Genomic DNA, 21354 nt, shown 5'->3' with positions numbered 1-21354 from the left:
TTTGGGTTTTCAGGGACTCTGTCGAGATGTCCTTTCGCTCAGAGGTTCCTTCCTCAGCCGTGTCCACTCTAATCGGCCCGTCAAAGGCAGCCTTCATTTCTGCTGCAGGGCTCTGATCTCTGGCGTTTCTTTTTGGCTCTTCCTTAGGATTTCCACCTCTCTGCTCACATTCCCCTCATGTCCTGCATGCTGTCTACTTTACCCATTAGAGCCCTCAGCACGTTGACCACTGTTGTTTTCAGTCCCTGTCTGATAATCCCAGCATCCTGACACATCTGGTTCTGATGCGTGTTCTGTCTCTTCAGATTCTGCTTTTTGCCATTCCATGTGCCTTGTAATTTTTTCTCATTAGCCAGACATTTTGTACTGGGTCAGAAAACTCTGTCTTCCATTTTTGTTGTCATCTCTCTCCCAAACCAGCTCCTTATGTCCCACCTTCTGGTAGTAAGAGAATTAAAGACCCTTCCGATCGGGACCCCCGCCTCTCCACCCCTTGCAGTTTATAATTTCTCATCCACCTCTTAGGTAGATGTCAGCTCCACACGTGCCCACATGTGCATGCACGCAGTCACCCAGGTACACACGTGCACACTGACACGTGCACATACGGTGTCCCCCGGAGCTGCAGCCTGAGCGGTGAGGGCCACCCCCCACACACCCCGGCCTCTCAGGGACTTGCTTCTGTTTAAGCTCTTGTGAGTTAACCGTAGACATTTCCTATAATAACCAAGTGCCCTTTTGTTTTTAATTCCAGTTATGCGAAGGGAGATTTGGATCTTTCTTACATCACGTCCAGAATTGCAGGTGCGTTTTTTTGCCAGCTTTAACTAAGGATGAACTTCTGGCGCTCTCCTGTGTGAGGGTGGTGCGTGGGATTCTGGCCTCTTGGGCAGCCACTCCCTTGCCCGAGATGTGGCCTAGGGTGTCCACCCCTGCATCCAGTGTGCCTCTAGGCCCTGCGGTGGATAACGCCAGTGTCAACCCAGCTTCTCCCCTGGTCTGGAACCTTCTGAAACGCTGAGGTCATGAGGGAGATAATGCGAGGCCACACATACTAAAATGTGGGTCTCCAGGCAGAAACCACAGTCCAGACGCTTGGGGAGCTCCTGTGGCGCTTCAGGCTCTGCGGCAGAAGCTGCGTCTCAGGAGGGTCTCGGGGCACCATCTGGGGATCCCAGAGGATCTGACGGGCGGTGGGGTGGGGCTTGTAGGCCGCTGCTCCGCCCCTTCTCAGGACTCAACTGTACCTTCGGGTCAGCGGCCACGAGGAGCAGGCCCCGCGTGTGCCCGAGCATCTGGCCTGTGGTTGTAGAGGTTGCGGGGGCTCCTCTCTTGCAGTGATGTCATTCCCGGCGGAAGGTGTGGAGTCGGCCATCAAGAACAACATCGAAGACGTGCGGTTGTTTCTGGACGCGAAGCACCCGGGCCGCTACGCTGTCTACAACCTGTCCCTGAGGACGTACCGGGCCTCTAAGTTCCACAACCGGGTGAGCACGGGCTGTGGCTTCGCTCAGCCTCGTGTGGCGCTGGTCCTCCCCTGACACTGCGCAGAAGGGGCAGGGTCTTGAGGATCGCTGAGCCTGAGGTGCCTCCAGAGGGAACGCGAGACCACGCAGTTTCCTTGGCGGATAAACGCTCGGGACGTGGATGCTTTTCACAGTATTTATACTGACCCTGAGCGCAGACAGGGCGGGTGCTGCGCTCCTTCTGCCACGTCTGCCAGAGCCTGGCTCCCGAGTCCTGTCGCGCGCCTGGGGGGCGGGGGGCGGCGCTTGGTTTGGGGGTGGTGGGGTGCTTCGGGCGGGGCCCGTGTGTCTGCGCCCCGGCTGGCGAGCTGCCCTCTCGCAGGTCTCCGAGTGTGGCTGGGCAGCCCGACGGGCCCCGAGCCTCCGTAGCCTGTACAGCCTCTGCAGGAACATGCACGCCTGGCTGCGCCAGGACCCCGGGAACGTCTGCGTGGTGCACTGCGTGGTGAGCGAGCGGCCCCGCCCTGGCACACTCGGGGCGGAGGGGACGCGCAGAGGGTCAGGCGGGGGCGGCCGGGTGTCCCGAGTGGTGGCCCCGACGCCCACCACTCCCGGGAGCAGCAGTTCTGCCCTGGGGTCTGCGGCAGGCGGCTCCTGGCACCTTCTGTGGGTCACGGCCGGGCCCCTGGCAACAGGGGCTTCTGGCAGAAGACCGTCCTCACTGAGGGTCCCCCCCACCCCTTTTATGGAAGGTGCGGGCCCCCTCGTGGCAGCACCCACGTACGGAGGCCAGCCTGCCTCCTGGGACCCCGTCTCTGAGCCCACCCTGGGGCTGAGGGTTTGTGGGTATCACACCCAGTGGGGCACCTGCCAGAACCCACCCTCGACCGTCAGTACTGCCGTCCTGGTGTGGGTGACCATCACACCAAGGGTGGCGCTGCAGAGGGTTCGCGAGGGTGAGCATGGACGTGCCGAGCGCTGAGGTCGGGTGGGGACCAAGGTCAGGTGGGGACCCTGACAGAGCAGCTCGTGCCCGGCCGCCTCGTGCCTTCTGCTGCGGAGCCTGTATTCTCTCCGCTCCCTGAGTTCTCACCTCATCAGGTGGGTTTTCCTAAGTTCCCTGATGAGCCCCGGCCCCAGGCGCAGGCCCTGACTGTCCTGGGGGAGTGAGTGCCGCCTGAGCCTGTCCCGTGCATCTGCCCTAGGACGGGAGGGCCGCCTCTGCCGTGGCCGTCTGCTCCTTCCTGTGCTTCTGCCGGCTCTTCAGCACCGCAGAGGCCGCCGTGTACATGTTCAGTATGAAGCGCTGCCCGCCGGGCATCTGGCCGTCCCACAAAAGGTATGGCGTCCACCGTGGGGCCTGGGTGCGGCGTCACCGTGGCCAGGCCGTAGCTGTGGGTGCTGGGAGACGGCAGGGTTTCACGCGGGTGTGGACCTCGGTGTTGGGTGGAGCACGGGCCCGCCTGCGCAGTCGGGGCAGCCGCGCCTCTGCCCTGTCGGGGCTCCGGAGCAGCGGGGCTGCGCCTCTGCCCGGGGCCTGGGCGCCAACCTTCCTAGCGCGTGAGGCCACTTGCTCGCTGGCGATGGGGCAGCCCCTGGGTGCCACCTCTGCACACGTGGCCCAGTGGCTCCATTCGGCAGGGAAGGTGGCATCTGGGAGCTGTGTGGCAGCACCGCCTCCGCCGTGCGTCCTCCATGTCAGGGTCCGTGAGACACAGCTTCTAGGCTGTCTCTGCTGACGACTTACAGGGAATGGTTTCCCAGGGCTGCAGCTGGCCACCGCCCACCCCCCTGCCCCCTGGGGCCACTGCCTGCTCCCAGACCGCCTTCCCCACTTCCATCCACCTTGCAGTGAGGGGGGAGCCTCACGCTCAGGCCTGAGGAGTTGCTCACTCCCGTCGGGTACTGGGGGAGTATCTCCTTCCTCTGTGGGGAGGGCCTTGGCGTGAACAACACAGGGCCCGAGAGTGGGGAGAGCCGGGGCCGCCTGGGCCCTGCTGCCTCCCTCCCCTGCCCTGGCAGGGAGATCGAGAAGGCGTCCAGGCCAGTGAGGGGCCGTTGTGGTCATTCCTCCCGCTCGGGATGGCTGCACTGCCTCGATGGCGGTGTGGGGTGGTTGACCCACTCCTGCTTGTGAGACCCACCCCACTGGCTCGCTGCCCAGGGGCAGGGTGTACCCCGAGACAGCTGGCACGCTGTCGTGTCTTCTGTGTGGCTCGGGGTGGGGCGGGGCGGGGCGGGCCTGTCCATCGTGCAGAAGGCGTGGCAGAGCAAGGGCTGCGCCGCCGAGCATGGGTGACAGGCTGCCGACCCTTTCAGCATGTCACCTTCCGTAATCTGGGCACACCCGGGGTTCCCAAACTGTGCCTGCAGCTTGGGGTGCCGCTCGGGAGCGCTCAGAGTCGGGGGTCAGAGCCAGCAGAGTATCGTTGTTGCCGGTCTGTGCCTGGCCCCAGGGCCCCCAGCAGACCCCAGGCTGCTTCCTTGGAGACGTGCAGATGTAGAGAGCGTCATCCCCCGCCCGGCCCAACAGCTTATAGAAGAGCGGTGCCCACTTCAGATGCATGACTTTTCAAACCTGTTGGAGAAGAGCCATCGGCTCACTCCCAGTCCAAGGAGGGACAGGCGCCCACCCACAGGGCGCTCGGCGGGGGGTGGTCTGTGCCCTGCAGGACAGGTCAGAGGGGGAGGCCGCTGCTCAGGGGGCACGAGGTCATCTCCTGGGGACATACGGATGAAGCAGCCTTCGCATGAGACTCGGAACCGTGATGGGACGTCTGGAGTTGCTGGTCGCTGGTCTGTGCGTCCAAGACTCTGATGACAGGGGTGGGGGTGGGAGGGAGCAAGGAAGACCCAAACGGAGAGGGCCGCGACCTCGGAGGGGTCTGTAGATGTCCTTCACCGGAACACGCGTCAGGCCATCTCAGGTGGTCGGACAGACGCACCACGGGGGCCCCCGGGGGAGACGGAGCAGGAAGGGGGAGCACGGAGGAGGCGTTGCTGAGAATTTCCCCAAATTAACGGCAGACGTTGAACCCAAGAAGCTCAGAGGACACCAAGTGGGATTCAGAACAAAACACACACACGGAAAACCTACTTTGGCTTCCGGCGTTCACACTGCCGAGAGCCACGCACAGGCGCTCCGGAAGGTGGGCGGCAGGAGTGGAGGTGCAAGCAGGGAAGGTTCTTCTCAAGGGCCGTCATTACGTCAGCAGAGGATGCGAGTGGCGGCCTGGGACGTGCTCGGGTGACCCAGGAGATCAGGAAGGAGAAGCCGAGGCTGCAGAGGCAGGCGGGCGGCCGGCTGGCTGCGAAGCCGGTTCAGCGTCACCTGTGTGCCGGGCCCCTCGCCGAGCGCACGCTGCCTGCGGGCCTGCCCCGTAGCAGTGACGGCGGGGGCGGAGGAGGGTTGTGTGCAGGGCACGTGCGACAGGCCCCGCTGCTGAAACACCCGTCCCTGCGGGTCAGGCGTCCAGTTCAGCCTTGACTCGGGCAGTCTCCTCCTCCTTCAGTTTTGAATGTGCTCCCAAGGTCACTCAGGTTGTAGGCTGTGGACCTGGGTCGTGGTCCTGGCTTCTTGCTGTCGGCGAGAGGCGCCCGGGTCTCCTGTCACGTGGCCGTCTCCACTGCGGACCTCGGGAGCGGCCAGAGTGCAGTGGCGAGATGGAGTGTCGCCTGCTGTCAGTTTGGAGCCAGCCACGGCTCCTTCCCCTCCCTGGGAGACGGGTTAGACCAGCGCGGGAGATGGACGCCCTGCGGCGGTGCCACAAAGAGGAGCTGCGGAACCACCAAGGGAGCCAGCGGAGCGGATTCCAGGTCCACAGAGCAGGACGGGGGCGGTTGCAGCGTCCCTCTCAGTGAGCAGTGGAACAGGTCGGCAGGCCGGTTCAGAGCCACGGAGTGTACCCACGACAGCAACGTGCGTGCAGAGCCCTTGGGAAGAAGGGTCATGTTCCGGGCTCTTAAACCGCGACAGATTGGGAAGAATAGAAATCATGCCAGATGTGTTCCCAGGCCATCGTGGAATTAACCTGGAAATCAGTGACAGCAGGTGGCTTTGGAAAGCCTTAAATATTTCAAAGTGAAACAATCTACCTATGAGTAGCTGGTGAGTCAAAGAGGAAATCTCAGGGAAATTTAAAGATATTTTGAGCTGAATGAAAATTAAAACATAAGATTCATGAGATGACACCGGAACGTTGCTTTCAGGGAAATTTATAGCATGAGATGCTTACGTGTGATTGAGAAAAGACTGACGACCTGATGGGCTCCAGAGACACGGAGCACGGGTGCGCCGTGGCATGTGGGCACATACGGAGCACACGTGTGGTGTGTGGGCTGCACACAGCATGTGTGTGACGCGGTGCGTGGGCTGAGCACGGAGCACGCATGTGACGTGGCCCGTTTTCCTGCACAGAACACGCATGTGACATGGTGTGCCTCCTGCCCTCCAGGTACATCGAGTACATGTGCGACATGGTGGCAGAGGAGCCCATCACGCCCCACAGCAAGCCCATCCTGGTGAAGGCCGTGGTCATGACGCCTGTGCCCCTATTCAGCAAGCAGCGGAACGGCTGCCGGCCCTTCTGCGAGGTCTATGTGGGGGATGAGCGTGTGACCACCACGTCCCAGGAGTACGACAAGATGAGGTGGGCTCGGGGCTCAGGCCCTTCCTCGCCCCGCGGCCTCATCTTCTGGGGGCTGTCGAGGAAGGAATTGTGCTCTGGGGCTGCGGCTGGGCGGTGGGCGTGGAGGCGGGGCCGGCAGGGCCTGTGGGGGAGTTCTCGGGGTCTTCGTGCTGGGTGGCTCCTTGGAAGTCCTCTCCTGGACCATCCTCCCCCCACGCCTGACGTAATTTGGCAGAAAAACCCGCGAGGCAAGAAGAAACTGGCGCTGTGGGTCGCAGTTCATCAGAACGGTGCACCTTACACCTAAGTGCACTGCTTTTCTTGGTTCTGTTCTCCAGGGATTTTAAAACCGAGGACGGCAAAGCGGTCATTCCCCTGGGCATAACGGTCCAGGGAGACGTGCTCATCATCATCTATCACGCGAGGTCCACCCTGGGAGGAAGGCTGCAGGCTAAGGTGAGCGGGCGCCGGGCGGCCCCTGGCTCGTGGGCGAGCTTGGTTCTCTAAGCGCAGTGAGAGCTCTGTGTCCCCACCTGTGTGGCAGAGGCAGAAGGGACTGTAGCCTGAGCTTGCCCAGCTGTGGCCCTGGTGCCTCCCCATGGGCCCAAGGAGCCGCCTGTTGGCTAGGGCGCTGCCCCAGCCTCTGTGTGTCCCTGGCCCTGGAGCCCCGTGTGGGGCCTCAGCTGGTCACCCGTGAAGGGCCTGGCGTTGCCTCCCGGCCTGAGGACCTTCTGTTCGCTTTCTCCCTGCAGATGGCGTCCATGAAGATGTTCCAGATCCAGTTCCACACAGGGTTTGTGCCTCGGAATGCAGCTACTGTGAAATTTGCAAAGTATGTTGGTGTCACCCTGAGGGGGGCGGACGAGAGGACCCCAGCCGTGGCTGGTGTGGAGACAAGTGCAGCGCGATTGATACTGGCAGGGGTCCCGGGAGTGCTGAGCTCTGACGCCCGGGGTCCCGGGAGGGCCGTGAGCTCTGACGCCCCGGGTCCCGGGAGGGCCGTGAGCTCTGATGCCCCGGGTCCCGGGAGGGCCGTGAGCTCTGACGCCTGGGGTCCCGGGAGGGCCGTGAGCTCTGACGCCCCGGGTCCCGGGAGGGCCGTGAGCTCTGACGCCCCGGGTCCCGGGAGGGCCGTGAGCTCTGACGCCCGGGGTCCCGGGAGGGCCGTGAGCTCTGACGCCCCGGGTCCCGGGAGGGCTCACACAGGGCAGTGCCGTGCCAGGGCTGCCTGTGGTAAGGGCTCAGGGAGAGCCGCCCAGCTGCCCTCACAGCGCCAGCGTCGTGGGCCGTGGGCATGTCTGTGTTTCTGCCTGGTGTTGCTCCTTTAAGAGTTTCCGTGTTCTTGTCTTTTAGTATGTTTTCCACATTGGCACCTCGTGTATTGTTTTTTTAACGTGCCAACGTGACAAAGACGAGGAATGCCACGCTTTAAGGTTTCAGGTTTTTTCTCCTTTGGAGGAAGGTAGTCCCAGAGCTTCAGGTGTCCTTGTGTCCTCAGACATTTCTCTTCAGAGACCCGATGACTGAAGACCAAGCAGAAGAGCTGGGCGAGAGGCCCGTAGGTGAATCTGATGCTGGAGCCGGGAGACGGCATTGACTGTCTCGTGTGTTCAGGGAAGTACAAGGGGGATTTCACCGCAGAGCTGGAACGTGTGAAAAGGAGGCAGGTGTGACTCTCGGACTGAGAAACGTCACAGCTGGAACTGAGGATTGAGCCGTGTGCCCGGTAGCAGAGTAGACACAGGAACGAACAATGGTGAGAGAGAGATGGATACAGAGGGGTCGCAGGGGTGTTGGGGGCTGGGAAATGGTCAGACGTGCCTTTGTTCGGAGTCCAAGGAGAAGAGGACACACCAGAAACAATGTTGGAAAAATCACCGGCCAAAAATTTCCTTACACTGATGAAAAACGTCAAACCATGGAATCAAAAACTCTGAAAACAGCAAACAGGAGTTTATATAAAAGAAGGAAGGAAACGCCTTCCTCAGCATGTTGCAAATTGCTGAAAACCAAAGACGACCATTTCGGAGCCCCCAGAAGAGGGACCTTCAAAGTAAGGAGACCGCAGCTGCCTTTTAACCAAGGGGTGGGAGCCGGAGCCGGGGGCATCTTCGGCAAGTGCCTGAGGAGAACGTTGGCCAGCTTGAAATTCTGCCTCCTGTGAAGTCATCCTTCAGAAGCGAAAGCCAATCGAAGATGTTTTCAGGCAGACGAGATGTTTGCAGTGTGTGTGTCAGACGTGGACACGTAGAGAAGCACAGAATGAAAAGAGAAAGATGCCCATTAAAAGCAGGCAGGGGACTCGGCTGGCGGATCCACACGGCCAGCGAGCACCTGAGCCAGTCTGCACGTCCCTCATCACCAGGGAAGCAGGTCAGAGCCGCGAGGGCAAGGAAATGGGGGGGGGAGCCCCCGTGGGAGCCACACGGAGTTAGATGTTTTCTTGTGACGAGAACTAGGAAGATCTCCTGCCTCAGCACTTCCCACGTGCACGTGGCGTCATTAGCCACGTACCCAGGGCCTCAGGCTCGATGGCTCCAGACTGAGAAGAGGCCCCCGTGGCGTCGACAGTCGGTTGGAGAGTGAGCTGTGATGTCACGTCCGTGACCCTGTTAACGCCTGCTCAGGCCTCCCGTGGGGCCCCATCTGGAGGCCCGAGGAGCGGCTGCCTCTGGGGGCGTGGCCCTTCTTGGGGTCTGGAAAGAGACAGTGTTTTATTCTGAATGGACTGTTCCACGAGGATAACCTTTATGAGGCGCGTGCGTAGGCTTGTGCTTCGCTGTGCACGTCGTGCCTCCAGAAGTGGACTCGTCGGTTTAATAGCAGAAAGGCAAGGGGTGCCCCGCGGGCGGCTGAAAGAGGACACTTTGCAGAAGCAATCTGAAATCCCTCGGGTGCCTCCTGTGAGTGTGGAGGGGTGCCGAGCAGTCCGGGACGAAAGCCGATGCGTTGGTTTCCCGCTGAGCGTGGCAGGCTCCCCCTCAGGGCCTGTCCAGCGGGGCCTGGCCCTCTGCCCTCTGAGACCCCGGACCCTTGGGGCAGCAGGGCTGCGCCTCTGCTCACAGACCTCATTGTTTCCTCACTGGCCTGCTGGACGGGTGGGCAGACCCCAGCCTGTGTGGGGCTGTCCCCGGGGCGGGGCTGGGCAGAGAGGCGGGGGTGGGTGGCCACCAGCATGGTGCCGGGAGTGGCCCCCCAGGCCCTGCTGCCCTGGAGCTGAGCTCGTAGTGGCCGCGCGCCTTCTCGCTGCTTGGCTTCTTGGCCTCTGCTCCTTGTGGATGGGCCCCTCCCGGGGCCCTCCCTGGCCTCCGGATCCCCTTGGCCAACATCGCTGTCCGGGCTTTCCACCTGCGTCCCCGCGCCAGCTGTTCCTGCCCGGCTGAGCCGTCGCCCTTGCAGTCGCCTTCTTGTGGGCACCTGGCCTGGACAGGAAGGAAGCCCATGGCGGCCTCTAGGCTGGGAGCCTGAGAGGGCCACACGGCAGTGCGGCCACTGTCCCTGTGCCCACGTGGGCCCGGCCTCGCCCCTGCAGAGACCCCTCATTCCCCTCCTTGCACAGGGGCGGCTGCGTCTGTGAGGAGTGGGAAGGATTTGGGGTCACGCGTGCTCGCTCGTCCCATTTTGCTGAATCCAGGGAAGTAAGAACTAAAATTTGCTGTGGCCTCACCACCACCCCTGACCACTCCTGCGGCCCGTCCTCTGCCCGGAGGCCGTTCTTGGACATTGCAGAGGACGGCAGGGCCCCTCCCTCGACTCCTCACCCTTCAGGGCCCCAGCGTTCTTTTTTGTGTTTCTCTCTTTGTTGCTTTACTCTTCTTATAGGCACAAAGCAGTAAGTGATGCAAACACGTTAGCATAAAATAAGAGCAGCTGGGAGCCTGTTGTCTAGCTGAGGAACTAGGGTTTATCCATATCGTCACCAGAGGTGAGCTTAGGAATTCCCTCGAAACATGCGGAGCCACAGAACGAGGGCAGTTCAGTGACGTGGCAGCCACAGTCCCCACTGCCAGGCTGCCCTGTTACCAGTCTCCCGCCCGTGCCCGGGCCCCCCGGCTCCGCGTCCCACCCAGTGGGAACAGGTTGGTGCCTCTCCACCCCTGCCGCCAGATTGCAGAGGTGTTGGTTTCTGGGCATCTGTTAATAGTTGGGGATTTCACCAGCGTGGATGGCATTGTTCTATGGGAACGTGCATTTAAGCTCTGAGGACCTGATTTGAACTCCAGAGCCTGAGGAGTGAGGGCTGAGCGCTCCCCTGACGGAGGAGCGGGGGTCCTGCTCTGCGGGTGTGGACGGGCCCCACTGCACACACACCCCTGCCGGTCCCTCTGACCCTTGGCTCAGTGGCGGCGTGAACGTCCCGAGCATGCAGTGCAGGGGCTGGGGCGCCTGTGGAGCCCGCGGCCCTGCCCCGCGCTCGTTCCCCGGTGAACATCGGGGTGGCACCCGCAGTGCCCGTGGTCGCGCCTAACCTGCTCCTCGCCTCCCCAATGCAGGTATGACCTGGACGCTTGTGACATTCAGGAGAAATATCCCGATTTATTCCAAGTGAACCTGGAGGTGGAGGTGGAGCCCAGAGATAGGCCCGGCCACGAGGCCCCACCCTGGGAGACTGCGAGCATGCGGGGGCTGAACCCCAAGATCCTGTTTTCCAGCCGCGAGGAACAGCAAGACATGCTGGCGAAATTTGGTGAGATCCTTGTTTTCTGGGCGCGCCTGCAGGTGGCCCAATGTCTGTTTTTGGATCCCAAGCCACGTGGCCTGCAGGCCCTGCCGGGCTCACGGGGTGGGGCTGGGGCCCCCAGGAGGGTCAGGTTTGAGTCACACGCTGTTGTGGGGGGGTGCGTTTTCTGGACATGTGTCAGCTTTGAACATGACCTGGAAGAAGTCGAGGCTTCGATGGGGACCAGCTGGCGGGGCTGCCCCCGCAGCAGAGTTTGTTCCTGGCCAGCCCCCACCCCCTCCACACCCCGCAACTCGGCAGGGCTGTGTCGGCTTATTTCATAGCATTTACAGAAAGGAGCATCAGAAGCACGCTGGTGGGTGGGACTTGGGACTTCGTTTGCCACATAACGATTTTCTTCGTGTTCTTGGTTTGCATTTTTTTCTGTTATGTGAGGACAGCTAAGTGTCCCTGAATAGCGTGTGTGCACGTGTGTGCATGCACGTATGGTTTCCGGTGTACGCGTGTGCACACGTGTCCCGGGGCAGCGTCTGGGCAACGCTGGGATCCATTCACTGATGGTTGGTTGTTGTGTGGGTTTCTGGTGGTGGTGAGCCCTTCCTGGCTCTGGGCCTGGGCCCCGGAGCCTCACACGGGCTGCTGCCCTGGGCCGGGTGGCCTGACATCCCCCTTCCTGCAGGAAAACCAGAGCTCCCCAGGCAGCCAGGCTCCTCTGCGCAGTATGATGCCGAGGCCGGGCCTGCGGACGCCGAGCCCCCGGAGTTGGACTCACTGCACAGCAGCGGGGACACCGACCGCTTTCTGCACACGCTGGACTGGCGGGGTGGGTAGGCGGGCCTGGCGCTGCCCCCATGGGCCTCCCCGTGCTGACTCTTCGCACTGAGCCGCAGCCGCCCCACCGTTGTCTTCTTTTCAGAGGACGGGGATTGCGCGACAGCCCCAGAGGGTCACCTTGCCGAGGAGGGTCCGTCTGCTGCGGCCGAGGACGGACGTGTGAGCGAGCCGTCTGACGAGGAAGCCCCAACGCTGTCAGCTGAGAGCGGGGACGTGGCCGACGAGGACACGCCAGGCCCGGACCTGCCGCAGGAGGACGGTGTGGACCTCCTGGGGCTGCACTCCGAGGCAGGGCCGGTGCCCCCCACGCAGGCCCGCGGGGGCCCCCCCAGCAACGCGGACCTGCTCAGCCGCCTCCTGGGGGCCCCGGCAGCTGCTCCAGAGGGTGCCGCAGGCGGTCTGTTCGGCGGGGACGCGGCGCTGCTCTTCACCAGCCCGGCCTCTGCCCCGAGCACACGGACCACGGTCCCGGCCGGTAGGTGCCGCCGACAGGAGTGGGCCTGGAGGTCACGGCAGTCTGCCGTTCAGGGAGACCGCGAGCCCCCAGAGGATCTCCTGAGACAGGCAGGGGTCAGCGGGGTCAGCGCCTTGCCCCTCCCTCTCGGGGCCACGGGGTCGTGGGAGGGCCGTCCCGGAGCCGATCCTCTAGGCTGAGGGTGTGCACTGTGGTACCCGCGCTCACGTGCACCTGCTTCCTGGTGTCCTGCCACAGCGGACCCGTTTGACCCTCTCCTGCTGCCATCTGAGCCGGACGCCCAGCCCCACTCCCAGCCCGACCTCTTTGGCGAATTTCTTAATTCAGACTCTCCAGCCACCCTGCCTGCATCCTTCCCTGCCACCCACAGCGCCCCACCCCTGGCCCACGGCACCAACTTCCTGCATCTGGGTAAGTGCGGTCTCCACACTGGGGGCGGGGCCACAGGGCCGGGGGAGATGGGCCGTGCCCTCCTCCCTCCCCCAGAAAGGGGGCGCAGCCAGTGTCCACTCTGTATGCCCTGCTGGGTTCCCGGGGAGGTGGGAAGGCAGGCTCTGGGGCACTGGCATGTGGCCAGCCATGGCGGGAGGAGGCCTCTCTGAAGACCCTTTCAGATGAGGGACCGCGGACGCTAGTCTGAGCATCACCCTGTGGGCTTCTCCTCTTGCTGCCTCCCTGCATCCACTCGGTCAGTGCAGTGACCGTGTGATGTGTCCTCCGCCCGTGTGGAGGGAGACGGGTTGGAGGCCCCAGAGGTGCGTTAGCACAGCCCTGCCTGGGGCTTCGCTAGGCCAGGAGCGCCGCGGGGGCTGCTGCCCAGCACCTCGGCCCCCCACCTCCCGCACGGGCGGCCGTCAGGTGTGCCTCCTGCCTCCTGCCCACACGTGGAGGGGGTACGGAGGGCGGCCCCCGAGACTGCCGCAGATGGGGCTTGTGGCCAGCCTGTCCCCTAGGGCCCCCAGGAGGCCATGTGAAGGCCATGTGCCCGCCCCCACCGGGGACACACCTGATAGCGCCGCTGTCTTCCCAGGTGACCTGCCAGCGGAGCCCAGCAAGATGACAACCTCTACCAGCCACCCGGACCTGCTGGGAGGATGGGACGCCTGGGCTGAGGCCCCGGCCCCCGCACCAGCTGCAGAAGGTACGGCACGTGGCGTAACTGTGACCCCGGCCCCCAGAAGAGGAGGAGACAGGAGCAGCGCCCCAGGGGCACTCTGGCCGGGCCTCCTGCCACTGTCCCGAGTCCCCCCGTGCGGCTCCTGTGGGCGCTCATTCGGCTTGTTCTGAAGTTCTCACCCAGAATGTTCCTTAGCGCTTCCTTGTGCCCTGCGGGGCCCTTGAGAGGCTGCAGGCTGTCCTGGTCTGTCCCCTGTCTGTGGGGGCAAGAGTGCTTCTGGTGTCTCACTTTCATCACGTCTGTCCTTCTTTCCGTACGTCAGGATTCTGTCCCGTGGGGAAGTTTCCGGTAGTGCGTTGTTTTCAGAGGCAGTGGTGTTTGCGGCGCCTGTGGCGTGCTTCTCTCTTAAGTCCTGTTGACTAACTTACGGGCTGTGATTGGAAACATGCTACTCTGCCGGTTTGATAGGCTACCAGTTCTTTCAATTTGCTTTTCTTCATTATGCGTGAGGTCATTATTTTGTGTGTTTTTCGTTATGTTTCTTTTGAGAACTGTTTCACATTTTCTAATCATTTTTTTGCATGGGAAATTCACCTTTTTTGTATTAACTTGTAAGAGCTCTTTATGTATGAGCTACCGTCATTTGCAATGACCTCACAGTTGACTCTTGAATGACACGGGAATTAGGAGCAGGACAGTGATTTACTTAGACGTTTCAGTACCTTGCACTTAGAATGAACGAATGTCGTAGAGTGCACTCACACTTTAGATGGATTCAGGAGGTGGTAGGACAAACCCAGGACAGTTTATACGAGCTGTCAGGTGACCTCCCACACGGAGCCATGTGGGCAGCTCGGGCTGCGAGTGTGGCCACGTCCCAGGTGCAGTGACAACGCCGAGCGAGGCCTTTAGGAGCGTGAGATGGGAGGGCAGAAGCCACATCTACTCCAGTGTGCTGGATCTAATGCCCCTGCCCTCCTCCAGGCCCCTTCGTCTCTCCTGGAGGCCAGCCGGCACCTCCTGGCCCCCCAGCCAGCCAGACCAAGTCTCAGAGCCAGGACCCATTTGCAGACCTCGGCGACCTCAGTTCCGGCCTCCAAGGTAACCTGAGGGCCGTGTTGGGCATGTGGAAAGCACCAGGCCTCCCTCTGGGGTGTTGTGTCCGCCTACCTGAGGTGGGGCCTCACCCTGTCCACCAAGGCCCAGGGCACAGCGACACCAGGAAAGGCCCAATCTGCTTCATCCCAGGAGCTTGTTACCAAGATAACACCAGGAATTGCCAAAACTGGTGCTGGAGTCTGGCCCTCCGCTGGCATAGCGGTGCTTGGGGGTCATCTAGGAGCGGTCTCAGCACAGGAGCGTGGAGAGTGCCTGCCCCGCTCCCCAGGGAGCAGAATGCACTGCCAGTAATTTTTCTGAGAAAACTTTTAGGGACGTTAATTGTTTGGAGGCCAGGAGTGTCTCTCATCCCTTGGCAGTCGGGAGGCATGTGGAATTTTAGGTGAAAATAACATCCCCCCAGACGCTTCCTGGCATTTCAGGTTTTGGTGTCTCCCTGAGAGCATTCCTGGAAGTTCGGGTTTGCCCTGGGCTTTCTGCCTCTCTCTTGGGCTGTCTGAGCACAGGGCGGGGTCACTTGGAGCCTCTCGGGGGCTGCCTGTGGTGAAAAGGAATTCTCGGGATCTGGGACGCCTGTTCTCAGGATGGAGCCCAGCCCTCAGCTCTGCACTGACCCCAGACCTCCGTCACACCCCCTCAGAAAACAGAGTCCTGCATGAAGCTGATGGAGCCGAAAGGAGAAACAGACAAACTCACATTCTAGTTGGAGACCTCAGCATCCCTCTGTCAACAAAGATAGAGCCACCAGACAGAAAGTCAGCAAAGCTGTGGGACATTCACAGGACACTGTGCCTGACAGCAGCAGGACACACCTCCTCCTGCACCCAAGCAACCACCAAGAAAGGCCATGTATTGGGCCATAAAAAGTCATCAACAAACTTAAAAGAACTGAAATCATATAGACCGTATCATTCCGTGACCAAATGGAATCAAACTAGAAATTGGTAACAGCGAGATAACTGAAAAATCTTCAAACTCTTGGAAATTGATACACTTTTATTTTTTATTTTTTTAAATTTTTTAAAAAATTTATTTTTGGCTGCATTAGGTCTTCATGGCTGCACATGGGCTTTTCTCTGGTTGCAGCGAGCGGGGGCTACTCTTCATTGTGGTGTGTGGGCTTCTCACTGAGGTGGCTTCTTGTTGCAGAGCACGGGCTCTAGGTGCACAGGCTTCAGTAGTTGTGGCATGCGGGCTTAGTAGTTGTGGCTCGCGGGCTGTAGAGCGCAGGCTTAGTAGTTGTGGCGCATGGGCTTAGTTGCTCCGCGGCATGTGGGATCTTCCTGGACCAGGGCTTGAACCCATGTCCCCTGCATTGGCAGGCAGATTCTTAACTACTGCGCCACCAGGGAAGTCTTGAATGGCACAGTTTTAAATAACACGGGTTATTTAGGAAGTCTCAAGGAAAATAAAACAGCGTGTCGAAGAGAATGAAAATGAAAACACGACACATCTAAACTTGGGTTATGCAGCTAAAGCAGTGCCAAGAGGGAAACACATAGCATTAAGCGTGTAGTTTGGAAAAGAGGAAACGTCTCATCAGTATTGTGAGTTATCACCTGAAGACATTTGAAAAGAAAAGCAAAATAAGCTCAAAGCAAATGGAAGGAAATGATAAAGAGCCCAAATCAATGAAATAGAAAATGAAAACTAGAGAAAATGGGTTGATCAAAAAGCTAGTTCTCTGAGAAGATCGGTAAAGTTGACAGATCTCTGCTAAGATGGATTAAGAAAGAGGGGTTAACCCAAGATGTCCACAGACCCCAGAGGCTCTGAAGGGAAATGGACTTACGGCTTCAGCACCAGTTCTGGGACTGAGGTGAGGTGGACAAGTTCTTCAGGTGTGCCCCGTGTGAGGTAGAGCGTTTGAGTGGGTCTGTAATCATAAAGAAAATGAATTCATAGTTAGAAACCTCCCATAAAGGAAATCTCCAGTCCCATCTGGGTTCACTGGAGAATTTTACCAAATGTTTAAAGAATTCATACCAATTCCACACAGTCTTTTCCAAGAAATAGGAAGAGGAGGGAATATTTTCCAGTTGATTTTATGAATCTGGTATTACTTTGATACCAAAACCAGATGGAAGCGATACAGAAGGAAACTACAGACCACAGGGCAGCGTCCCTCATGAACACAGACACAAAGATCAAAGCCAGTCATCAGCACAGAGAGCTGCACAGAGAGCTCATCAGTGTATGAAAGCATCGCACAGGGGCCTCCCTGGCGGCCCAGTGGCCAAGACTTCGCCTTCCGACGGAGGGGGCGCGGGTGCGATCCCTGATCGCGGAGCTAAGATCCCACGTGCCGCGGGGCAACTAAGCCCGCTCACCACAACTGCTGAGCCCGCACGTGCCCTGGAGCCCACGCGCCACAGCTAGAGAAGATTCCTCGTGCTGCAACTAAGACCCGACGCAGTCAAAATAAATAAATAATTGTTTAAAAAATTATATATGTACATATACATATGTATATGTATACACAGCGTTAACTGGCCTAGGAAGGGAAGTCGTGTGATCACATCGGTGGTGCAGAAGAGGCATTCCCCGGAGTTCAACACCTACTTGTGATAAACACTCAACAGACCAGTAATGCGAAGCCCGTGGGCTTGATAGGGAGCACCTGCAGAGTCCTGCCGCCAGGCTTGCGCTGGATTTCAGAAGACCACACACTCCCCAGGGTCAGCCCAGGTGGTGCAGGCAGGCAAGAAAGGGACAGAAGGGACACAGGCAGTGTTGTCATGTGCGGACGACGTGCTGTCTGTGTGGGAAATCTCAGGGGGTCTGTGAAAGCATTTCAGGTCCCAGAGTGAGTTCAGGAGGGTCACAGGACACAGGATCAACAAACAGACACCACAAGGGTATTTCTGTTTACTAACAACATGCACAAGGAACCCAGAATTTAGAACAGCACCGTTTACAATCCCTGCAAAAGAAGAAACAAAGAAACATATAACATATTACTCTTACGAAGCACATACAGGACTCGCGAAGCTACAAAACCAAACGGGGAAGACCTCAGTAAACAGATGAGCTCGCAGCCCGGTGACCCACATCAGGAAGGTTCTCTTGCAGTGGTCAGTGGGGTCAGTACAGTCCTCACCAGAAATGCCAGTGAGGGTTCCTGCAGACACAGACGAGCTTGTTGTAGACTATTTGTAGAGTCAGGAAATGGGGTGGTTAAGACTCAAACCACCAGGCCTCCTGCCTCCTCCATGCCTGCGTGCTGTGGGCAGGACAGACACGTAGATCACTGACCTGGAAGTAGCCCCACACCAGTAAGACCAACGGACTTTTGCCAGAGGTGCAAAACCATTCATGACGGTGCTGGGGCGGCAAGAAAGTGGCGTCACCTGAACTGCACACCTTAAACAGCAGGTAGATGACCATTTTACTCAGAATTGGCCATAGATCTGTAAAGCTTTCAGAAGAAAAGAGAAAATTGTGGGGACGTCGCCTTTAGTGTCTCCTGGACCACGATCCGTCAGCAAACAATGGATAAATTGGACTTGATCAAAAAGACCTCTTGTGCCCTGCTAAAGGCTCTCAGCAGGATGAAGAGCTACAGGGTGGGAGAAATAGCTTTGAACCACGTATCTGACAACTATCTAGGATATGTAAGAATAGTAAAAACAGAGCAAAACACATCCAACTTGAAAACGGGTGAGTGGTGAAGAGAACGGCAGCCTGGGGAGAGGTCTAGTGTCACTGGCGGCCCTGGAGGTGCGGGGGGTCTCGACGGGGTGCAGCGCCGGGCGCAGAGCTGGCGGGCGTGCAGGACGGCTACTCGAGGCGGGCGTCGGTTCTCACAGAGCCGAACCCACGACCACCGTCTATCCCAGAGGCGCACGTGGGCTGAGCAGGGAGGCTCCGCAGCAGTGCTCAGGGCGACCCTGTTGGTAATCTCCACAGACTGGAACCCACCGGAGTCCTTCTGTGGCGCGTCCACCTGCCAGGCTGCTGGCGACGAGTGGGTAGGTGGGTGGGTCCTGGGTGAGAAGAGCCCATCGCAAGGGCCGCCTGCCCTGTGATTCTGCGTCTAGAATGTTCTCGAGGTGAAAGGTCACAGGACAGAGAACGGGGGCATCTTAGCCCAGTGCTTGCGTGACTGCACGCGTGTGAAGTGGCACAGAACCACGCACACGTGACGCGGCACGTGCCTGCGTGCACGGAGCAGTAGCCTGCGTGGTGCTGCTCGGGGGCCCTGTGGGCGCTGGGTGCTGGTTTGGAGCTTCCTGGACTCAGCCCTGCATTTGAGCGAGTGGGGAGGGGAGCCCACCCGGCCCAGCCCCTGCAGACGGGCCAGCTGTGCGGCTACCTAGAGGCCGCCCGTCCTGGCGGCCGACCTGAAACGTTCATTTCGCGGGGGTGTGTCCTCTGCCTGCAAGGGCCGAGTACCCGCCGGGGCAGCGCCCGGTCCTCAGGCCGTCAGTGACACTCCCCACGTGAACTGTCTCCCCAGGCTCGCCTGCTGCATCTACTCCTGGGGGCTTCGGTCCCAAAGCAGCCCCCCCTCCCAAGGCCAGCGGCTCCTGGCAGACGAGCCGGCCCCCAGCCCAGGGCGCCCCGTGGCCCCCCCAGGCCAAGCCAGCCCCCACGGCCAGTGCACAGCCACGGCCAAACTACAACTCTAGCTTCAGTGTGATTGGCAGCCGGGAGGAGAGGGGCGTCCGCGCCCCCAGCTTTGGTGAGTCCTTCCTCTCTCGCCGCGTGTGTGGGTTTCTGAGCTTGCTGTGAAGTGGTCACAGTGAAATCCCGTTTTGCCTTGTCCAGCTCAGAGCCCAGTCCCGGGAAAGGGTGTTTAAGGAGACCCAGAGTCTGTTTCCACCCAGCGGGAGCCCCTTTGGATGGAAGTTAATGATTTCAGATGCATGTCTGTGGGTGAGCCTCTGCCCCCAGTGGGCCAGGCCACACTGTCCGGGAACCTTCTCGGCCTCTGCTGGCCGGGCAGCTGGGTGGTCAGCCCAGGCCTGGCTGCCTCGCTTGTCACGGGGGTGGTGGTCCCGATGCCTGCCGTGACCCCGCCCACACTCGTGCGCTCATGCCTCGGGGCAGCTCTTTTGGACATTTCCCATCTTCTCGGCCGTCCTGCCGTCCCCGAGGGTTCTCGAGCTGGCCACGCAGCACAGAGGCAGCAGGCAGGCTGTTGGGCGGGCACTTAGCGCGGCCCCTGAAGCCTCTGCTCTCCTCCAGGTCCAAAGCCAAGGGTGTCGGAGAACGATTTCGAAGACCTGTTGTCCAACCAGGGCTTCTCCTCCCGGGCCGACAGGAAGGGGCCGAGGACGATCGCCGAGATGAGGAGGCAGGACCAGGCGCGGGACTCAGACCCGCTCAAGCTGAAGGTGCAGGGCGCTCGGGCCGGGGCAGGGTGGGGGGCACCCTGGGCAGGAGCGTGGGGAGAGGGACGCAGCCGCGCGGCCCCGACTCACGCACGAGGACCTCTGTCCGACATGCTTGCAGGGGCAGTGGCTTCCATCTACGCTTATTTGCTCCCTGAAAGTTTTGGGGTGCAAGATCAACTGTCCCCACGTGGCTGGGACGTGTGGCCTCAGGCTCGTAAAGCTCCTCGCTCTTCCGCACACCAGCCAGGCGGGACCCCGGTCGGGGGGCGTGGGCCGCAGAGACCCCGGGGTGACAAGGACGTCTGTGTGCCTGGACCCCGGGATGGACAGGGCAAGGCTGTGACGGCGGGTCATCTGTGAATGCCCCACCGAGGAAAGGGTCCCTGGATTCCACGCACCGTCTAGTCCATGTCCTGTCCTGCCAGACCTAGGGAATGGAATTAGCCATGCCTGGGTGGGGTCAGTGCAGAAACTGGGGTGGGGGTCCACATCGGGGCCACACATCTCACAGTCAGATCCCTGCTCCGTGGGGCGACCGCCGGCTGCCCGGTGGGTAGAGGCCGGGGCCTGGCACGCCCTCAGCAGTACGGCGTCTCCTTCAGCTCCTGGACTGGACGGAGGGCAAGGAGAGGAACATCCGCGCCCTGCTGTCCACGCTGCACACGGTGCTGTGGGACGACGAGAGCCGCTGGACGCCCGTGGGCATGGCCGACCTGGTGACACCTGCGCAGGTGAAGAAGCAGTACCGCCGCGCCGTGCTGGTGGTCCACCCGGACAAGGTGGGCACGGGGTGTGGGCTCCGGGCCGGGGGCGGCGCGGGCTCTGGGAGCAGGCCGGGCCCTCACCGCCGCCGTCCTGCCTGCCCACAGGCCCGGGGGCAGCCCTACGAGCAGCACGCCCGCATGGTCTTCATGGAGCTCAGCGACGCCTGGGCCGAGTTCGAGAGCCAGGGCTCCCGGCCGCTCTTCTGAGCCCACGGTCGCAGCTGCGCGCGGCTCGTGGAGCTGGAAGCTGGCGGCTGGCCTGGAGGGTTGCACGTGGGCCGGGGCGGCACGGGCTGGCGCGGCTGCGGCTGGCATCACGTCACGCCCGCCACGCTCAGCGGATCCAGAGCCAGCGCCACTCCCTTCACAGGAAGAGAAAGCATTCCAAAGCCTCCGAGTTCTTTCTTTCTCTCTTCTGGTCCTGAAGGAAAGGTGACGATTTGCACTCCTCCCACGCGTGTCACAGTCTGTGATTTGTTTTATCCGTGGTGCGCCCACTGGGGAGACCGCGCTGCTCAGCTGTCCTCCAGAGTCCGGTCCTGAACGTTCACGCCTCCCCTCGTGATCAGCCTGGTGACGCCTGTACATAATTAAACTATTTTCTGACGCCCGTCCTCCGGGGCTGCACACCACCTCCCTGCACTTTTGCTGTCACCTGGTTGACCTTGGCTCTGACCGTGAAGATGAGTCGCAGGGACCCCCGCCCGGCGAAGTTGGGCTCCTCTCCACTGCTGGTCTGAGCCCCCGCGGGCCCCCAGCCTGGCCTCGGCCAGCAGCCCAAGCTGGGTGGTCAGGAGTGGCAGGAGGGCAGGCGAGCCGGGAGGTGTGGGGAGGGATCAGATGAGCTGCGGCTTTGGTCTGGGGGCTGGCCCGCGTCGGGTGCTGGGCACGCCCTGTGGCCCCTGCAGCGTGGCGGAGGCAGGTGGTCTTG

General features: G+C 60.7%; 1 protein-coding gene across 2 annotated transcripts in view; it reads left to right on the top strand.

The window, feature by feature from the left end:
• The window catches only part of GAK (cyclin G associated kinase), a 49714-nt gene extending 28659 nt beyond the window's left edge, over window positions 1-21055 (top strand). For both annotated transcript variants that reach the window (XM_030876626.2, XM_070045540.1), the window contains exons 12-28: window positions 755-804; window positions 1339-1487; window positions 1849-1971; window positions 2672-2805; window positions 5921-6115; window positions 6433-6550; window positions 6847-6926; window positions 10588-10781; window positions 11455-11598; window positions 11692-12084; window positions 12322-12495; window positions 13115-13225; window positions 14186-14302; window positions 18780-19004; window positions 19511-19659; window positions 20262-20438; window positions 20529-21055. In XM_030876626.2, the coding sequence (XP_030732486.1) occupies window positions 755-804; window positions 1339-1487; window positions 1849-1971; window positions 2672-2805; window positions 5921-6115; window positions 6433-6550; window positions 6847-6926; window positions 10588-10781; window positions 11455-11598; window positions 11692-12084; window positions 12322-12495; window positions 13115-13225; window positions 14186-14302; window positions 18780-19004; window positions 19511-19659; window positions 20262-20438; window positions 20529-20630 (2635 nt within the window). In that variant the 3' untranslated portion in view covers window positions 20631-21055. The remainder of the gene's footprint in view (window positions 1-754; window positions 805-1338; window positions 1488-1848; window positions 1972-2671; window positions 2806-5920; window positions 6116-6432; window positions 6551-6846; window positions 6927-10587; window positions 10782-11454; window positions 11599-11691; window positions 12085-12321; window positions 12496-13114; window positions 13226-14185; window positions 14303-18779; window positions 19005-19510; window positions 19660-20261; window positions 20439-20528) is intronic.
• The last annotated feature ends 299 nt before the right edge of the window (window positions 21056-21354 follow it).

This window comes from Globicephala melas, chromosome 5 (assembly GCF_963455315.2).
Source record: "Globicephala melas chromosome 5, mGloMel1.2, whole genome shotgun sequence".
NCBI lineage: Eukaryota > Metazoa > Chordata > Mammalia > Artiodactyla > Delphinidae > Globicephala > Globicephala melas.
The sequence above is the reverse complement of the archived record's forward strand: the minus strand, read 5'-3'. Positions and strand labels throughout refer to the sequence as shown.